The sequence below is a fragment of the Pimephales promelas genome, chromosome 4, assembly GCF_988280905.1.
Source record: "Pimephales promelas chromosome 4, fPimPro1.hap1.1, whole genome shotgun sequence".
In the NCBI taxonomy this organism is placed as follows: Eukaryota; Metazoa; Chordata; class Actinopteri; order Cypriniformes; family Leuciscidae; genus Pimephales; species Pimephales promelas.
Genome location: NC_142772.1, coordinates 896177 through 913981, shown reverse-complemented (window position 1 = coordinate 913981; position 17805 = coordinate 896177). Strand labels below are relative to the sequence as shown.

The window sequence follows — 17805 nt, the reverse complement described above, 5'->3', positions numbered from 1 at the left end:
GTAGTGATACACAAGTATATCGAGCCTCGTGTCCTGTATTGATTTTCACTCTAATACTTCTCTGTTGAAAAAGATGAGTGCTTAATTTCATAAACATTTTATTAAAAGCAAGGGATTCATTCCCATGTCCATGAACAGGAAATAAATATAAAACATTTATGTACATTGGGGAAATGGCTTTTCAAAGGCTTTCACACTCATTCACAACACAATTATATCACAATTTTAATGACAAATTAAATATACATTTTTAATAATTTACCGTTACATGTGCAACTAATACAGTTCTGAATTTAACCTCATCACATCATTATGAATCTAATACATATATCCACTATTGGTATTATTTGAGTATTAGAAACGAGGGCTAGTTTTAGTTACAACCATCATGCATCAGTAGAAACCAATGTCAATTTAATTTCAATTTAATCAATATGAATCAGCTTCTTAAAGTAAAAGTAACTTAATAAATAGAAAATTATGCATAATAAAAAATGGCATTTGCTTATTTCTACCACAAGATGGCAGTGATTAGAGTTTAGAAGTATTTTAATTCCCTCCAAAACTACTAAATTTGCACAAATTGCGCTACTTGAACATCAAAATGACGTTTAAGTCTTCTAAAACATTAGTCTGCTGATCATTGGCCACAAATGACTAAAGTAACTCAATCAATGTCCAAACGCGCAGAAACTCGCTCGTCTGGTTGTGGAAGTAAAACAGTTTCAGTCGAGCCTGGCATTTCACATACTTTAATTTCCCACATTATAACAATACTTAAAAACTCTTCACATTTTTTTACTTTATTTTTTTTCAAATAGTTCTCAACACTTTCAATAAATACATGTCTGGTAGAATATCTTGGAATTGAAAAGAGATGGAGATGAGAAAGTTGCGCAGCCCTATGTGTGTGTGTCAGACGCTCGAGGAAAACACCACGTAAAGCCCAACACAAATGCACTTGCGATTAAGAAGGTCAAAGATACAGCGGCACTAGTGGAAATACTGTCAATAACACACACACACACACACACCAGAACAACACTGCTGGAGCGCTCAGAAAACACAATATCAAAGAATACAATCAGAGTCTGCGGGTTTCTCTCTTTAAGGCGGTGGGCGAGAAACACGTGATGATGACGGGGCGAATTCACTCACGCTTTATTTCACTCATGCACCAATTAACATTATTTCCAAAAGTTTACAGTCAAACCAAAATTTATTCAGACACATTCCTCACATTATCACAGTTTATTATTCAATTTCTCATAAATGCTATTATTTAATCAACCAATCACTTCAATGCATTTGTAAAAAAGAGCATTAGCACTTACAGAAAACACACTTCAGCAAAACATCATCAGCTCAAAGAGGCCGAATCATTTTTGGTCCCAAATTTTTGCTGGTAGTCTCTGCATGAAGAATATTTGGGTATAATATGTCACTTTAATTGAATTATTATGAACTATAGTGTCCTTAAGTAATAGTGTAATTTTTGGTTTGACTGTATATTTTTAGAAACTTATGTTGTGTAAACTTATGTTAACCTACAAGTCTGCTCATGTTTCCTTGCAAATATTGAAATATAAGGAAGTTCCCTTTAAAAATGCGAATCGCTTCCTCGTCTAGTGTCGGTTTTGTCAGCGTTGTAATGACTATGGTATGCATTGAAACCAAGAGAGAGAGAGAGAGAGTACCTTATTATAGCGTATAAAGTCTCACACACACTGTGGTGAGTTTCTTATATGTACACGCGAGTAAAACGCCATACGCAAGCAATTTTTAATGTCACTGTATGAATAATATTTGTGTATAATATGTCACTGTTACTTTATTTTGCTCTCCTCACTTACAGAAATGAACGATAGTGTCCTGAAAAACACTCTTATCTGGTGTTTGAATCATTCTTGGTTCGACTATGTGAACGTTACGCGAACATTCCATTTCATTTCATCATTCTTCAAACAGAATGTAAAGGAGCGTTACTTTTGAATGTTTGCTGAACATTCCGAAACAAAGTTGTTACATTTAAAAACCGTTAGATGAACGACCAACTGAAACATTTCAGAGAAAAGAAACATTCCATGAACGATGTATAAATAATGTTAATGTTCCGAGAATGTTGGAAAGCTGGAAAACTGAGATAATAACTATATATAGCTTTAATACGTAACTAATGTGCTGCTTATTGATGCTCAGATGGAGATGCTCTTTATAAAGAGTCTCGGATGCTTTATTGTCCCTGTGCAGAATTATTAGGCAAGTTGATTTTTTCATCATTTTTTTTTTCAGGCACATTTTACCAATTCCAAACCACATTCATTTTGTATTTCATCATACATTCATCACCAATGAGCATTTCACTGTGCAATGCAATTTTCTCAATCATTTTTGACTTTTCAGTCTGAGTGAAATCTCTTTTTTGGGTCATTTTATCTGTACAAGAAAATGTGCCTAATAATTATGCACACCTGAATATAAGATGATTTTTTTTATTATTTAATTATATTATCACTTATAAATGATCAAACACAAAATTAATAGTAGTTAATAAGTTTAATGTGTTTTGGAATTGCTCAAATGTGCCTAGAAAAAAATATGATCAGAAAATCAACTTCTGTAAGTTGCACTTTATATTACAGTATTTTAAATTACTTTACAGGATTAGGGGCAGGTTAAGTTACCCAGTTATTGTAATAACTATATTAAGTACATTGTATGTACATGAGGAACAGGACTGTAACATAAAGGTGCTACCGGATTTTCTTTTCCCCAAAAATGCTAGTTCATATTACTATAGCATTGGGCTAATACGTGACTTTGCACACAAGAATAAAACAATTTCCTAAATTTGTTTTTGATAATTTTTCTAACCTTGTTACACTCGTGGTGTTCTGGACAGGCCTACAAACATACTTATATTCTGTTATTGTGGATTCTCCTGTTTGTGTTTGCTTCGATCGCTTTAAAGCCCTTAAACCTGAGCTGACTGAGGGAAAAAGTCCAATATTGTTAATAACGAGAGATTTACAAGCAAGATAAAGCACAAGGGTTTATAAACCACTAAACGACGTCAGCCACTGATTGCCAGTGAATTCGCCCAGTTATTCCCATTAATATAAACTTTATGACTGCAAAACATGCTTTTTTTACTTAGTACTTTGTCTTGTTTCCAGTCCAAATATCGCAAGATTCTTAAATCAAGGTGCATTTACTAGATGAGTAAAATGCCATGAGATATTATGTCTTGTTTTCTGGAGAAATAAATCAGAATAAAGTGAGTTTTTGCTTAAAACAAGCAAAATGATCCGCCAATGGAGTCAGAAAAAGAATTAATTGAGATTATTTTTCTTACCCCATTGGCAGATAATTTAGCTTTTTTTAAGCAACAAATATCGTAAAGACATAATATCGTATTGCATTTTACTCATCTAGTAAATGCATCTTGATTTAAGAATTTTGAGGTATTTGGACTGGAAACGAGACAAAAATACTGAGTAAGAAAGCATTGTTTGCGTGTCGTTGGCTGTAAAGCACCGAGGCGTGTACTGAGATGGCACTTGTGTTCTTCTTGTTTCTGTGGATCTGGTGAGCGTGTTTGCGTTAGCCTTGGTTCGGGGAGTCGGGGTCCGGGTCGGGGTCTGGGTCGTCTGACGGGAGCTTCACGCGCTGCTCGTCCATGCGTTTGGCCTGGACTCTCTGAATGAGGCTGAAGAAGTCCTCGTCGGGGACGGTCGGGGCCCGCGGACCCCCTTCAGGAGGAGAGCAGCGCTGGTCGTCGATCCGGGACGACTGAGCGGAGAAACAGCAGAGAAACACGCTCGCATAAACAGAACTAGAGAACCGGACACTGGTTCAAAAGCACCGACTTCGGTACCAAGAAATCTAACGAACAAAAAAATGTGAGGCTTTGAGCGCTGGTGAGCAGAATCATAAACGCCTCTGATTGGCCGTTGTGTTCACGATGTCATCGGATATGTCTGTGATTGGCTACAATGATCAGCACTTTAAAGGCATCTTATGTACATCAGTGAGGCTCTTCAGCGAGCGCTCACACACACACACACACACACACACACGTGCGATTGAAAACAGGACCGGTCCACTGATAGATGATGACTCCTTGTGCTTTCAAATTCACGATTTGTTTTTTTTTTAAAACACTTTGAAACACTGATCATTGCAGCCAATCACAGACATTTCTGATGAGCTCATGAACACAACGGCCAGTCAGAGGTGTTTATGATGCTGCTCAACAGTGCTCAGACAAGGGATCGGGGTACGCTAGGCTCAGCCTCGGCACAGGCTCAGGGTAGGCTAGGTTAGCCTCTGCCTCGGCTCAGGCACGGCTCGGGCTCAGCCTTGGCTCGGGCTCGGCTCTCACCTGGCACTTGATGAGCATATTGAAGAAGTCGTCGCTGGGCTCGGTAGACTCGCTCTCTCCACACAGGTGCCCCAGGTTGTTGTGGGTAATCCTGAGTCCGGGCAGATTACTGACGTTGACTCTCTGATCGTCCAGGCGTCGGCTCTGAGAGCTGGCGATCAGATCGAAGAGCTCTTCAGTTTGAGGAGAGGAGAGAAGACTAGCGTCTGAGAAACACACACACACATACAGAAACCATGATATTAATGGACATTTTGATATTAACGGACATTTTGGGCGATCCCGAAACACATTTTCGGACAGACTTATCACGGACTGTAGACTGTTGTTTACCTACTGCGAGGTTAGCGGTAGGCAGTGAAGCAAATGCATTCTGGGAGTTGTTGCCTTTCATCCACATAAGCCAAAAATACATTTTCTGTCTTTTCTCAGCCTAGAAAGCTCCAAATTAAAAAAATAATTTTGCATTTCTTTACATAAATTGCCCATTTTAAATACACATTCATCTTCCCAGAGGTGGAATGACCCTTTAAAGTGCAGATGAATAAAGTTATTTCATCTCCTAAAAGAAAGAAATGATTCTGAACTGAAACGAGTCGTCAGTAACTATTGAACATACATAGGTTTGTCCCTAATTTGCATAATGCCGGCCTCTGGTGTTGATTGGCTGAGGTGTGTCTCTTAGCCCCGCCCTCAAACACTGTAGTGTATCTGAGACTGGAAGAGTTTGGTTGGTGTTTGATACGGTGAAACCCACGCCATCGTTACTGTTTGTATCACTGTGATCAAGAGCTGAGATTCAGATATGATAATGAGCGTTCGGTTTCTGACCAATCACAGCAGAGCAGCTCTCAGAGAGGCGGAGCTTAGAGAGACTAAATCTGTGATGGAAGCGTTTCAGACACTGATGCTGTAGTGGAGATTAGGAGGAAATCAGTGTTTTATGACCTTCAATGCTTTTAAATATATTGTAGGAGACGCCAAAACAACTCTAGGATCCTCTAGAATAGCATAATAGAGCACTTTAATGGAATATTAAAAAGAGAATACCTTGTTTTAGATCCATGTGACTTTCCTCTACTGAAATTGAGAAAATCTAAGTGTTTTTGGACCGTAGACGCATTTAAACACTTTAGGAGACTCGATAAGTCTTATAATCTCAGTGACTGACCGATTCTGTCGTTCAGGCCGTTTCCTTCCACTCCTCCTGCGTTCTCTCCGTCCGTCGACTCGTCCAGTTCACAGCGCTGGTCATCCATACGACTGCTCTGAAACTTACTCAACAGGTCGAAGAAGCAGTCTTCATCTGACGGGTCACGGCCCAGTTTCTGCCGGAGAAACATCAGAACAACACCATTAAAACCACTGAGAGTGTGTGTGTGTGTGTATGTGTGTGTGTGTGTGTTTGTGTGTGATCAACAACATGAAAGCGACTGCTTGTGTGGCAATGAACTAACTGCTGAACATCACCATTAAAACCACTGAGCGCTTTTGATCACTAAACCAGTTTACGCCACTCCATCAAAAACATTCATTACAACAAACGCAGCATACGGATACACAACTAGGGTTGCCAACTTTCTGATTTTGAAATTCATATAGCATATTATAATCACTTATTAGGCCTATATTAATTTATAGAATAGCAAAGTATGCCTAATCACTGACTGTACCATGTATTCTAGATATATGAAGGCTATCATGATCATTTTGCCAACAATGAACCATGGATTTTTTTAGTTTATAATTTTATTTTATTTTTTAGTTGAATTAATCACGCGATCAGGCTATCTGTTTTCTCCTAAATAAAAGCTCAAGGGTTTATTTCTTTTAAGTGTAGAAATAGGACAAAAGTATTTTAATTTTCCCTAAAATATACTTTTGAAATATTAATTTTCATTTATATAGTAGCCTATAGGCTATATGGATTTTACGTCATAGGAATAATTATATAAATCATTATTATAATAATTGTTTGGCATCTGAAAACACCATTGATAATGTAATGTACAACTAAAAAGATGTTTGAGCCCTCTTTATTGTCCTACAAATCAATGCTTTATCTTTGCTTAACGAGCAGTTCATGGGTTGAAGCTCTTAATTTCGATCTGATCTGATGCATTTAACCTTAAAATGTAAAAAAAAAAACAATTAAAAGTATTATCTTTTAACCCTTGTGCATCAATTAAAAAAAGTTACACATAGGTAAAAAGAGGACAAAAATGTCCATGTCAAAAAAACTGTCATAAAAATGTGACGCTTCAGAGCACAGACTTAATAAGTAAATTTAAAAAAAAGTTATATAGGTATAAGTTTATGAAAATTATTTATAAAAAATATTCTATATAAAATATATATTTTTTAAATCAGGTTGAACTCAAAACGGCAATAAAATCAAAGCCATAAATCTAAATAGGCTGTGTTCCAAATTTGAGGATGATATCTCAAAAAATGAGCTTTGGGTAAAAGTTTGTTTGGGCGTAGTAACATATTTTCCCCATTGGGTGGCAGCAAAACCCCACTGGAGCTCACAGTGATTGCAGTTTTTCTCTCTCAGTATTACAAACACACACATTTATAACACACATACTAACCACACTCTGACATCCATACAAACACACCCACACAAATATCGTTGCATAATTTATCCAGTTGGCTCTATAATACGCCGAACCAGAAAACAGGAATAAAGCGATATTTGTTTTATAAGCCAAACTTAAAAAAAATGGCACCATCTGATAAAAAATAGTAAAAAATAAAATTTTTAAGCCTTGCCATCAGAATGAAAGCCTCTTAACAAAGATTGCATAATTTTATAGTTAACTGAACCGGGGATTAAAAATGGCAGTTTTAATGAGTTTCAATGGGGACATTTTTGTCCAAAAGGTGCTGAGAGGGAGTATTTTTTGTACCTAATGCAAAAAAATATTTTTTTAAGTAAATGACGGTGAAATAGTAAAATTACAATAAAAATACACAAAGTGATCAAAAAAACAAAACTGAAAAGGACAAAAATGTCCATAAGGATGCACAAGGGTTAAAATCGATTGAACGCGGAGCAGTTTTTCCTGCGAGTGAGTCTGGAAAACCCGTAGTGGCCGAAAGCGGAGTGATAACAGAACGCTTAGAGTGCAGAGAGGAATGTGCTCTGACTCCAGTCCTGGTTTTGCGTCCGCGCCGTTAGCAGCTCAAGCTCGCAGGCAAGATCGCTCTAGATTAGAGGATATTTTAACTAATTTGCGGTAAAACTAGTCGATCACGAGTGGAGTGGCTCAACTGGTGAGGTCTTCATTCATAGTCTGTCTGAGATATATTAGAAGATGTGTCTGTCAGGGATTTGCACTGAACTGATTCTCAAAAATACGGAACAAGACTTTTATGTGACAAATACGGAACGATTCTGTATTATACGGAACGGTTGGCAACCCTATACACAACACACACACACACACACACACTCTCTCCACAACGGGATAATCTGCACATGGTACAGAAACCAAACAACTCTGCTAAACTGAATCAATTTAACATACACACACCCGCATCTCCCTCTCCGGACCCGTGTTAATATCATCACAGCATTTCTACACAATCACCTATAATATAAAGATTGGCACTCACACACACACTCAAGAGTCCTGATATAAAGCCAACACTTCACATCAATGCAGATCATCCAATCACAGCTCTGTGTGTGTCACTGTGGGAACACAACTCATTAATTACACTTGGGTCTATTACACAACCTCAAATAACTGAAGACCACCGACTGATACACACACACACACACACACACACACACACACACACACACACACACAGAGACAAAAGTCACGGTAAAGCCTCACATTCCTCATGCATCCTGATATCCTTCAGTGTCCCGGTCTCTCTAGCAGCTTTCCCTTCACTGCGTGTGTGTGTGTGTGTCTGTTTCGCTGCTCGTGCATTTAGCTCAATAATTCAGTTACATTGAGGGCGAGATACGGAGAGAGAGAGAGAGAGAGAGAGAGTGAATGGACCATGAAAGGTCTTTGTCTAAATCACATCACCACGGTTTCCATAGAAACCAATGACCCTTGTGTGATGGCCTCTGGTCAAGCGCATAAACCCTAAATTAGCCTAAAACACTGTGTGTGTGTGTGTGTGTGTGTGTGTGTGTGTGAGCAGCGCTGGTCGTTCACACTGCTAATAGATCCTGATCACTGGAATGATCACTTGTTTCTCAGGATGAGGTGTGTGTGTGTGTGTGTGTGTGTGTGTGTGTGTGTGTGGAAGGTCACGGACTGTGGTCTATTTTTGCATGTGACCCTTAAATGAGCCAAATGTCCTGAGATAATGAGAGAGAGCTGTAGGATTATATATCGACGGCATGAAACACAATTATTGCTTTTGTGTTGTAACGATGTTCGCTGATGAAAACTAATTGCATAATATATGTCATTAGAATCAAACCAAACAATCAATCAATACATTTAATTAATTACATCAATCAATACTAATGAAAAGTCTAAATGCATATATTTGTCATCTGACACAATATCCTGAAATCTTATTTACATTAGAAATCAGCAATAGTGTGTGTACATCCTTCACTTCACAATGCAATATAACATGATAGTATAACAGCGATCAGTACTTACTCTCTCACACACACACACACACACACACACACACACACACACACACACACACACATGCATTAGCAGCAGATCAGCTGGTCTGTATTGATCAACACAGAGAGAAGCGGATATCAAGTAAAAGCTTTAGTGAAGCACTTCAACACAGATGCGATTAAAGCCCCGAAGACACACACATCTGCACACAAACACACACACACACACATCTGCACACACTCGCTTAGACTGTCAGCAGAAAATGTCATTAAAACACTGCTATGAAAGCGACTTACAAAACACCTCAGAAGCATAAACAGACAGACAGACAGACAGACAGACAGACAGACAGACAGACAGACAGACAGATAGATAGATAGATAGATAGATAGATAGATAGATAGATAGATAGATAGATAGATAGATAGATAGATAGATAGATAGACATGCCAATAGATAGATAGATAGATAGATAGATAGATAGATAGATAGATAGATAGACAGACAGACAGACAGACAGACAGACAGACAGACAGACAGACAGACAGACAGACAGACAGACAGACAGACAGACAGATAGATAGATAGATAGATAGATAGATAGATAGATAGATAGATAGATAGATAGATAGATAGACATGCCAATAGATAGATAGATAGATAGATAGATAGATAGATAGATAGATAGACAGACAGACAGACAGACAGACAGACAGACAGACAGACAGACAGACAGACAGACAGACAGACAGATAGATAGATAGATAGATAGATAGATAGATAGATAGATAGACATGCCAATAAATAGATAGATAGATAGATAGATAGATAGATAGATAGATAGATAGATAGATAGATAGATAGACAGACAGACAGACAGACAGACAGACAGACAGACAGACAGACAGACAGACAGACAGACAGACAGACAGACAGACAGACAGACAGACAGACAGACAGATAGATAGATAGATAGATAGATAGATAGACATGCCAATAAATAGATAGATAGATAGATAGATAGATAGATAGATAGATAGATAGATAGATAGATAGATAGATAGATAGATAGATAGATAGATAGATAGATAGATAGATAGACAGACAGATGTATAGTCACTCACAGGAGGAGTGACGTGAACAGTGATGTCCTCAGTGTCCACTGGAGAGTCGATCCACTGTCTCTCCTCTGAGCTCTGACTGTCAGTGTAACTCCTGCACTGAGACTGGGGGATCCTCCTCGAACCATCGTCTTCATGATCGTCTCCGTTCTGCACACACACACACGTGAGCACGTACAGTTACAGCACACACACACACACACACCAGGTGACCGGGACTGCTGTGTAGGACATGTTCTGTATAGAGGATTTGTGTCGTCACTCTCTCGAGTTAATAGAAGAAACTGAAAACAAACACTATGAGTTTAAACTGAAGACTCGATGTAGTGTTTCTTACAGTTTCCTGACATTAATATGAGCCTGATTTCCACATCGGGGAAACACATAAAGCACATTCTCCTGTGAACGCTTTACATAAACACAGTATAGGTGTAAATCTGGGCGATCACTCATATCAGTGTTTTATAGATCATCATATCGTCTAGAGTTTCTTTAAAAACACCCGATTATGCTTCATAAACAGACCACACACACTCTTAGAAGAAAAGGTTCTATATAGAACCTTAAAAGGTTCTATCAGCGCTACGTATTTGGAACCCCTAAAAGGTTCTAGACACTCTTAAAAAAAGGGGTTCCTCTGGGTTCTATATAGAACCCTGGGGTTCCATACTTGGCCAATAGAACCTTTTACCAAAAAAAAAATGGTTCTATTTAGAACCATTTTGGAGTTCCATATATGAAGCGGGGGATGGAACCATTTGGTTCTAAATAGAACCATTTCTTCTAAGAGTGCACTTATGCAAACGTGGAGTAGTTATATTTAACATCACAACCGACGTATCCAATGAAACACTCCGAGTCAGATCCGCAAATACACCTCAGATTTCGTGTCAAATGTAGTTTTTCCCGTTTAGTGTGTTCTTCACGGCGTTCACACTGAAAACCAGTGTCTCGGTGTGTGTGTAACCGCAGCGGCTCTCGGGTTTCGTTGAAAGATTGCGAGTCAAGTGCGTGTCCTGCATGGCAACGTCTCAATCACCCAATCAGACGCTGAGCATGTGACCTTCTCAGAGCTGTACTTCCACAGGTCCACGCTCTCCATGCTGTTCTTCTTGCTGAACTTGGGCCTGGCTCCTGTTGGAGAACACAAGCACACGTTTATTATTATAAATCACGAAATATCCATTTACAGGCCGCAGAGACACAAAACTAGACGTTATGTGTGTGTATTATAATTAGACTGTAACAGTGACACCTTAAAATAAAGTGTAACCGTGTATTCTTTTAAAATCAATGTCCAAAACGAGCAGAGCATCCAGTGTGACAACTTGCCCCGCGTGGCTTAAGCAGAGGAACGGGTGGTGTTTTTACCCTGCACTTTAAACTCCGAGTCGGATGGAGAGAGATCGCCCTCCTTCACCCCGAGAGCCTCCATCAGCTCGTCCACGTTCATCCTGGCCGTCAGCTCTCCGTTTCTGTCCCCGATCTGAGCAAGCAAAGCAAAAGAGCGAGTTACGTGTGTGTGTGTGTGTGTGTGTGTGTGTGTGTAGACGGCAGAGCCTGGCTTCACCTCTCTGGAGATGTCCAGGTGTTTCCGGGCGTAGTGAAGAGCCTGACGGTGGTTTCCCAACGACACGTAAGCGTTACCCAGACTCCAACAGGCCCGGCCCTCCCCGACCCTATCAGAGACAGACAGCGACTTATTGCTTTTGTGTTTACATGCTTGATGATTATTTTCCCCATAATCTCCAACTGGATATTATTATATCATATCTGTTTAAAAACACAGATTCATTTAGGGACAAAGCGGGAGTGACGAGTGAGTCGTTGAGTCGTACATTAGATCGATTGTTTAAAAAAACAGATTCATTCAGTGACGAAGCCGGAGTGACAAGTGAGTCATTGAGTCATTCATAAGAACCATTCGTACAAAAAAAACAGATTCGTTTAGGGACGAAGCAGAAGTGACGAATGAGTCATTGAGTCATTCATTAGAACAATTCGTACAAAAAAAACATATTCATTCAGGGACGAAGCAGGACTGACAAGTGAGTAATTGAGTCATTCATTACAACAATTTTTACAAAAAAAAACAGATTCATTTAGGGACGAAGTCATTGAGTCGTACATTAGAACAATTCGTACAAAAAAACAGATTCATTCAGGGACAAAGCAGAAGTGACGAGTGAATCATTGAGTCATTCATTAGAACAATTAGTACAAAAAAACAGATTCGTTTAGGGACAAAGCAGAAGTGACGAGTGAGTCACTGAGTCGTTCATTAGAATGATTCATACAAAAAAAGTAGATTTGTTTAGGGACAAAGCAGGCGTGACGAGTGAAGTCACAGAGTCGCTCATAAGAACGATTCGTTTAAAACAAAAAGATTCATTCAGTGACGAAGCAGAAGTGACGAGTGAGTCATTGAGACATTCATTAGACCGATTCGCACAGAAAACTGATTAGTTTAGAGACGAAGCAGAAGAGACAAGTGAAAGAATCGTTCATTAGAAGAATTTGTTCAAAAACGCAGATTCATTCAGTGACGAAGCCTAAGTGAGGAGTGAGTCATTGAGTCATTCATTAGAACCATTAGTTAAAAAAAAAAACAGATTCATTTAGGGACAAAGCAGGTGTGACGAGTGAGTCATTGAGTCAATGATTTGTTGAAAAACGCAGACTCGTTTAGGGACAAAGCAGAAGTGACGAGTGAGTCATTGAGACATTCTTTAGAGTGATTCGCACAGAAAACTGATTCGTTTAGGGACAAAGCAGGTGTGACGAGTGAGTCATTGAGTCAATGATTTGTTGAAAAACGCAGACTCGTTTAGGGACGAAGCAGAAGTGACGAGTGAGTCATTGAGACATTCATTAGAGTGATTCGCACAGAAAACTGATTAATTTAGGGACAAAGCAGGAGTGACAAGTGAGACATTGAGTCATTCATTAGAATGATTTGTTCAAAAACGTAGATTCATTCAGTGACAAAGCAGGAGTGATGAGTGAGTCACTGAGTTGTAGCCTAAGTGACGAGAAACTCATTGAGTCATTCATTAGAACGGTTAGTTTAAAACCGCAGATTCGTTCAGGGACGAAGCAGGAGTGACGAGTGAGTCACTGAGTTGTTCATTAGAACGATTAGTTCAAAACCGCAGATTCGTTCAGGGACGAAGCAGGAGTGACGAGTGAGTCACTGAGTCGTTCATTAGAACGGTTAGTTTAAAACCACAGATTCGTTCAGGGACGAAGCAGGAGTGACGAGTGAGTCACTGAGTCGTTCATTAGAACGATTAGTTCAAAACCGCAGATTCGTTCAGGGACGAAGCAGGAGTGACGAGTGAGTCACTGAGTCGTTCATTAGAACGATTAGTTCAAAACCGCAGATTCGTTCAGGGACGAAGCAGGAGTGACGAGTGAGTCACTGAGTCGTTCAATAGAACGATTAGTTCAAAACCGCAGATTCGTTCAGGGTTGAAGCAGGAGTGGCGAGTGAATCATTGAGTCGTTGATTAGAACGATTAGTTCAAAACCGCAGATTCGTTCAGGACGAAGCGGCTGCTCGGAGACGTGTAATGGCTCTCCTGATATTTTAAGAGGAACAACAGTTTGAACACAACAGTTGTGTGTGAATGTGGAGTGTGTTGACCTGTCGCTGAGCTCTTGAGCGATGAGCAGGTGTTTGAGGTGATAGTCGATGGCACGTTCATATTCCTGCAGGAGTGTGTATGTGTTTCCCAGACTGTAGCACGCTTGAGCTTCCATCACCTGATCCTTCAGCTGCCGAGAGAGCTGGAGAGTTTTCCTGAGGAACAGAGACAGTCGGATATTCTCATCTCTACACATGGATTGAGTCTCTTCTGCTCACGAAGCTGCGTTTACTTCAGCTAAAATAACCTAAAAGTTGAGAAATATTATTCCAGTGTAAATCAGCTGTTTTCTATGTGAATATATAATAAAGTGTAAATTAGGGCTGGGTAATAAATACCGATTTCTCGATATTAATCGATTCTCATTTTTACGAACCGATATCGATTGTTAAATCTCAAGAATCGATTAGTCATCCTGTTTCATTTGAATGAATGGATCACTGTATCTCGGCTGCGCGCATCCAAAAAAAAATCGCAATAATCTTTGTCCATTGTTACTATTGATATGAAACAAAGTGTCAATTTTCAAATTACGTCCATTTTCTTTAGAAATTCAAAAACATAAATAGTGTTTTGGCGCTGTGGCGTGAGATCGCTCTGATCTCTCTTCCGGCTTAATAATACCAGTCACAGCGCCAAATAAACATGAATGAGCATCTGAAAGTGTGTTAAAGATAGAGTACAACTTATCCAAATCCGTATCATGTCACATTGATTCGCTCAATCAGCGTTTTAACCGTGGAAAGACGACAGTTAAACAGCTTGTAATCAATGTATCGTCATATTTACCTCAGAAAACCCACATAAACTCATTAGTCAGCTAGAAAAAAATAACTCTAAATATATACACCATATTACATATGCATTATAATCTTAATGTTTTTCAATATTTAATGCATATTTGAATAAATCTGGCAAGTTTTTGACAGCCACCATTTAAATGTTTATATTCTTATTATAAAAATAAATAAAAGTGTAATTTAAGTGTTTGTATAGCTACAAAACAGTTCATTATTACCTTCATATTAGGCTAATGAAGCCTATAGGCTACAACTAGACTCCATTAGTTAAGAGATTTGATTCCCTTGAGAAAAATGCCCATTTATTGTAACTGATATCCAAAATAATTGATATTGAATCGTAATCAAAATTGAATTGAAATGCAAGCTTTCGAATCGAATTGTGAAATTCGTCTCAATACCCAGCCCTAGTGTAAATTATTCCTGTGATTTTCAGCATCATTACTCCAGTCTTCAGTGTCACATGACCCTTCAGAAATCACTCAAATATGAGGATCTGATGATTTATGATTATCAATGTCAGTTTTTTTGCGGAAATGATGATACAATTTATTTTATTTTACATGAATAGAATGTTCAAAAGCAATTACTTCAAACAGAATCTTTTGTAACAAATGACACTTTTGATCAATTTAATGTGTTTTTGCTGAACTCTGAAACTTTTTAAATGGCGGTGTGTACTTTAGTTAGTGTGTGTGTGCGTGTTTAGAGTTATAACAACACCTCTCCTCAACTAACCTTGATATTTTTAAACTCTTTACTGTAGAACGTTTTTAATGATGAAAAGGTGTGTGTATCAAAGATCCACAAGCTCACACACTTCCTCAGAGGAGTGTGTGACCTACAGCTGTGTGTGCTTTTCCCTCTTGCTGTAAGCTCTGTAATCTTGTTTGTACGAAGCACGGGTGTCCTGCATCCTCTAGATGGCGCTGTCAGTCACGCTCACCTGTAATACTCTGTCGCTGTGTTGAACTGGCCCAGGAAAATGAGAGCGTTGCCTAGGTTACTGTACGCCCGCCGCTCCGCCGCCTTGTCGCCAAATTCCTTTGCAATGGAAAGACGCTGGAAACAACAAGAAGGGATTGTGTGTTACTTTGAAATGCAAATCCCAGTGAGATTCCAGCTTCAGGGTTTTACCTCTCTGTGGAACTTAATGGCCTCAACAAAATTACCCAGCAGGTAATGAGTGTTCCCGAGGTTCCCGAAGGCTCTTCCCTGGGCGGCTCGGTCTCCCAACTCCTTCACCAGAGAGAGATTCATCCTGAAAGACAGTTTAGGAAACTCATTTAGGACTTTATTGCCTCATAAATCAAGTAAACAGTCTTTGTAGCTAATGACGATTCTGACGGGTTGATTGAGTTTATTCTAGAACATTTTGAAAATGAAGGGAAAAAGGTTTGAATTGCATATAAACTTTCCCTCCATTAAAAAGTGCACCGTTTTACAGCTTTTAATGTTGTTTAACCATGTGTAAGTTCATAAGTCGAGTATTTTCTGCTGTGAGTGGAGGCGGGGCTCATTTGCATATTCATAGAACCGCCATACTAAATGAGGCGAGGGTTTTGAGTTACATTCAAGATATTTAAAGGCATGAAGAACTTTTTGTCACGGTAAAAAGCATTTAAATATGTCATTTTGGTGAGTTTTAAGGTATAAATGATTTCCCAGATAGCAAACTGACATTGAATCAACGTGGAAACATGACATCGAAACAACGTTGATCTGCTCATCGAATTGACGTTGAACCAACGTCAGACGCGTTGATAACGAAAAATCAACTTGAAATCAACATTGTTTCAACGTTATGAAAGCAAACCAATTTTCGATTTTCATTTAGCTTTGAAGAATGCCGTTGGTTCAACGTTAATTCGATGATCAAAATCAACGTTGTTTCAATGTCAGTTTGCTGTCTGGGTTACTACATTAGGACTTTAACAAATTAATAAAGTTTGATTTGTCAGCCATGCATAAATGACATTGTATTTCTGTAATAGCACTTGTGCATTTTACTTTTTATATTTATCGTTTCTCAGGAGCTGATTACCCTCCCGCCAATCCGAACTATTTGCTGATAGCCAATCGTGTTTGACGATGGTGGTCCTGACAGAAGTTCATTTGATTGAACGAATTAAAAAACTACTCAAACCGATGAATTGCGTTGTTGAGCGTTAGGGTTGACTCACTCGTAGAAGGCCGTGGCTCGCTGAAGCGTGTCTCTGACATCGGACGGAAGATCTCCGGGATCTTGAGCGCAGCCCCACAGACGCTGCTTTCCTTTGGCATGAAACACGTTCCCGATGTTATACAGAGCCCTGGCCTCGCCGATCTGCAACACACCTGAATCAAACCTTTCGGACTCGGAAACCTCCGAAAAAACATTCCCTGTGGTTCTAGATGTAGAACTTTAGGGTTCTTGACTCCGATTTAAAAAAGACTTTATGCCAAAAAGGTGCAGAAATGTCTTAGAAAATCCAGCGTTTAATGTTGATTATGTGTCTATGTGGTGTTTTTAAGTTGATAAGTGGACAGCATTGCTGAGTATTTCCTCCTTAAAACTGCAGTGAACCAAAGACAGTCTCAAAAACACACTTTGAAATCGCTGGTGTTTCTGACGTCAAACGATCGACGTGTGATCGTCAACCAGCAAATATAAACCAAATAAATATTCGCACATTTTGTTGAAATGAAACGACATTCCTTTTTTAAAGTGCATTACCTTTTGAAACAATTGTTCTAACATAAAATATAATTTCCTTAATGTGCATACAAGTCAGATTAGGTTACAATGGTGCAGTTCACTTTTACAAAAACTTTTGCTGATGATTTACAAGATGTCCATGTCTTTCTCTCCTCAGTCGAAAAGAAATTAAGGTTTTTGATGAAAACATTCCAGGATTTTCTCCATATAATGGACTTCAATGGGGTCCAAACGGTTTAAGGTCCAAATGAGAGTTTCAGTGCAGCTTCAAAGGGCTTTAAACGACACCAGACGATGAATAAGGGTCTTATCTAGGACCTTTCGAGTCATGACTCGAAAAAGGATTCGTTCATTTTGATAAACGAGTTTGAACAGGAGAGTCACGAACAGAACAGAGCAAGGCGAGCATTTGAGCTTATAAAACTTAAAACATTTTATTTATTTTTTTAAATAAATGAGCGATCGTTTCGCTAGATAAGACCCTTATTCATCGTCTGGTGTCGTTTAAAGCCCTTTGAAGCTGCACTGAAACTCTCATTTGG

At 38.9% G+C, this 17805-nt stretch overlaps 1 protein-coding gene across 1 annotated transcript in view; it reads right to left on the bottom strand.

Moving 5' to 3' along the window:
• Window positions 1–81: 81 nt before the first annotated feature.
• Window positions 82–17805, bottom strand: part of gpsm1b (G protein signaling modulator 1b) — a 31195-nt gene continuing 13471 nt past the window's right edge. Inside the window, exons 4-14 of the mRNA XM_039661830.2 lie at window positions 16749–16891; window positions 15703–15826; window positions 15512–15627; window positions 13765–13920; window positions 11689–11797; window positions 11490–11604; window positions 11182–11252; window positions 10122–10268; window positions 5556–5712; window positions 4385–4590; window positions 82–3792 (exon numbers count right to left, since the gene is read on the bottom strand). Of these exons, the coding sequence (XP_039517764.2) occupies window positions 3604–3792; window positions 4385–4590; window positions 5556–5712; window positions 10122–10268; window positions 11182–11252; window positions 11490–11604; window positions 11689–11797; window positions 13765–13920; window positions 15512–15627; window positions 15703–15826; window positions 16749–16891 (1533 nt within the window). The 3' untranslated portion in view covers window positions 82–3603. The remainder of the gene's footprint in view (window positions 3793–4384; window positions 4591–5555; window positions 5713–10121; window positions 10269–11181; window positions 11253–11489; window positions 11605–11688; window positions 11798–13764; window positions 13921–15511; window positions 15628–15702; window positions 15827–16748; window positions 16892–17805) is intronic.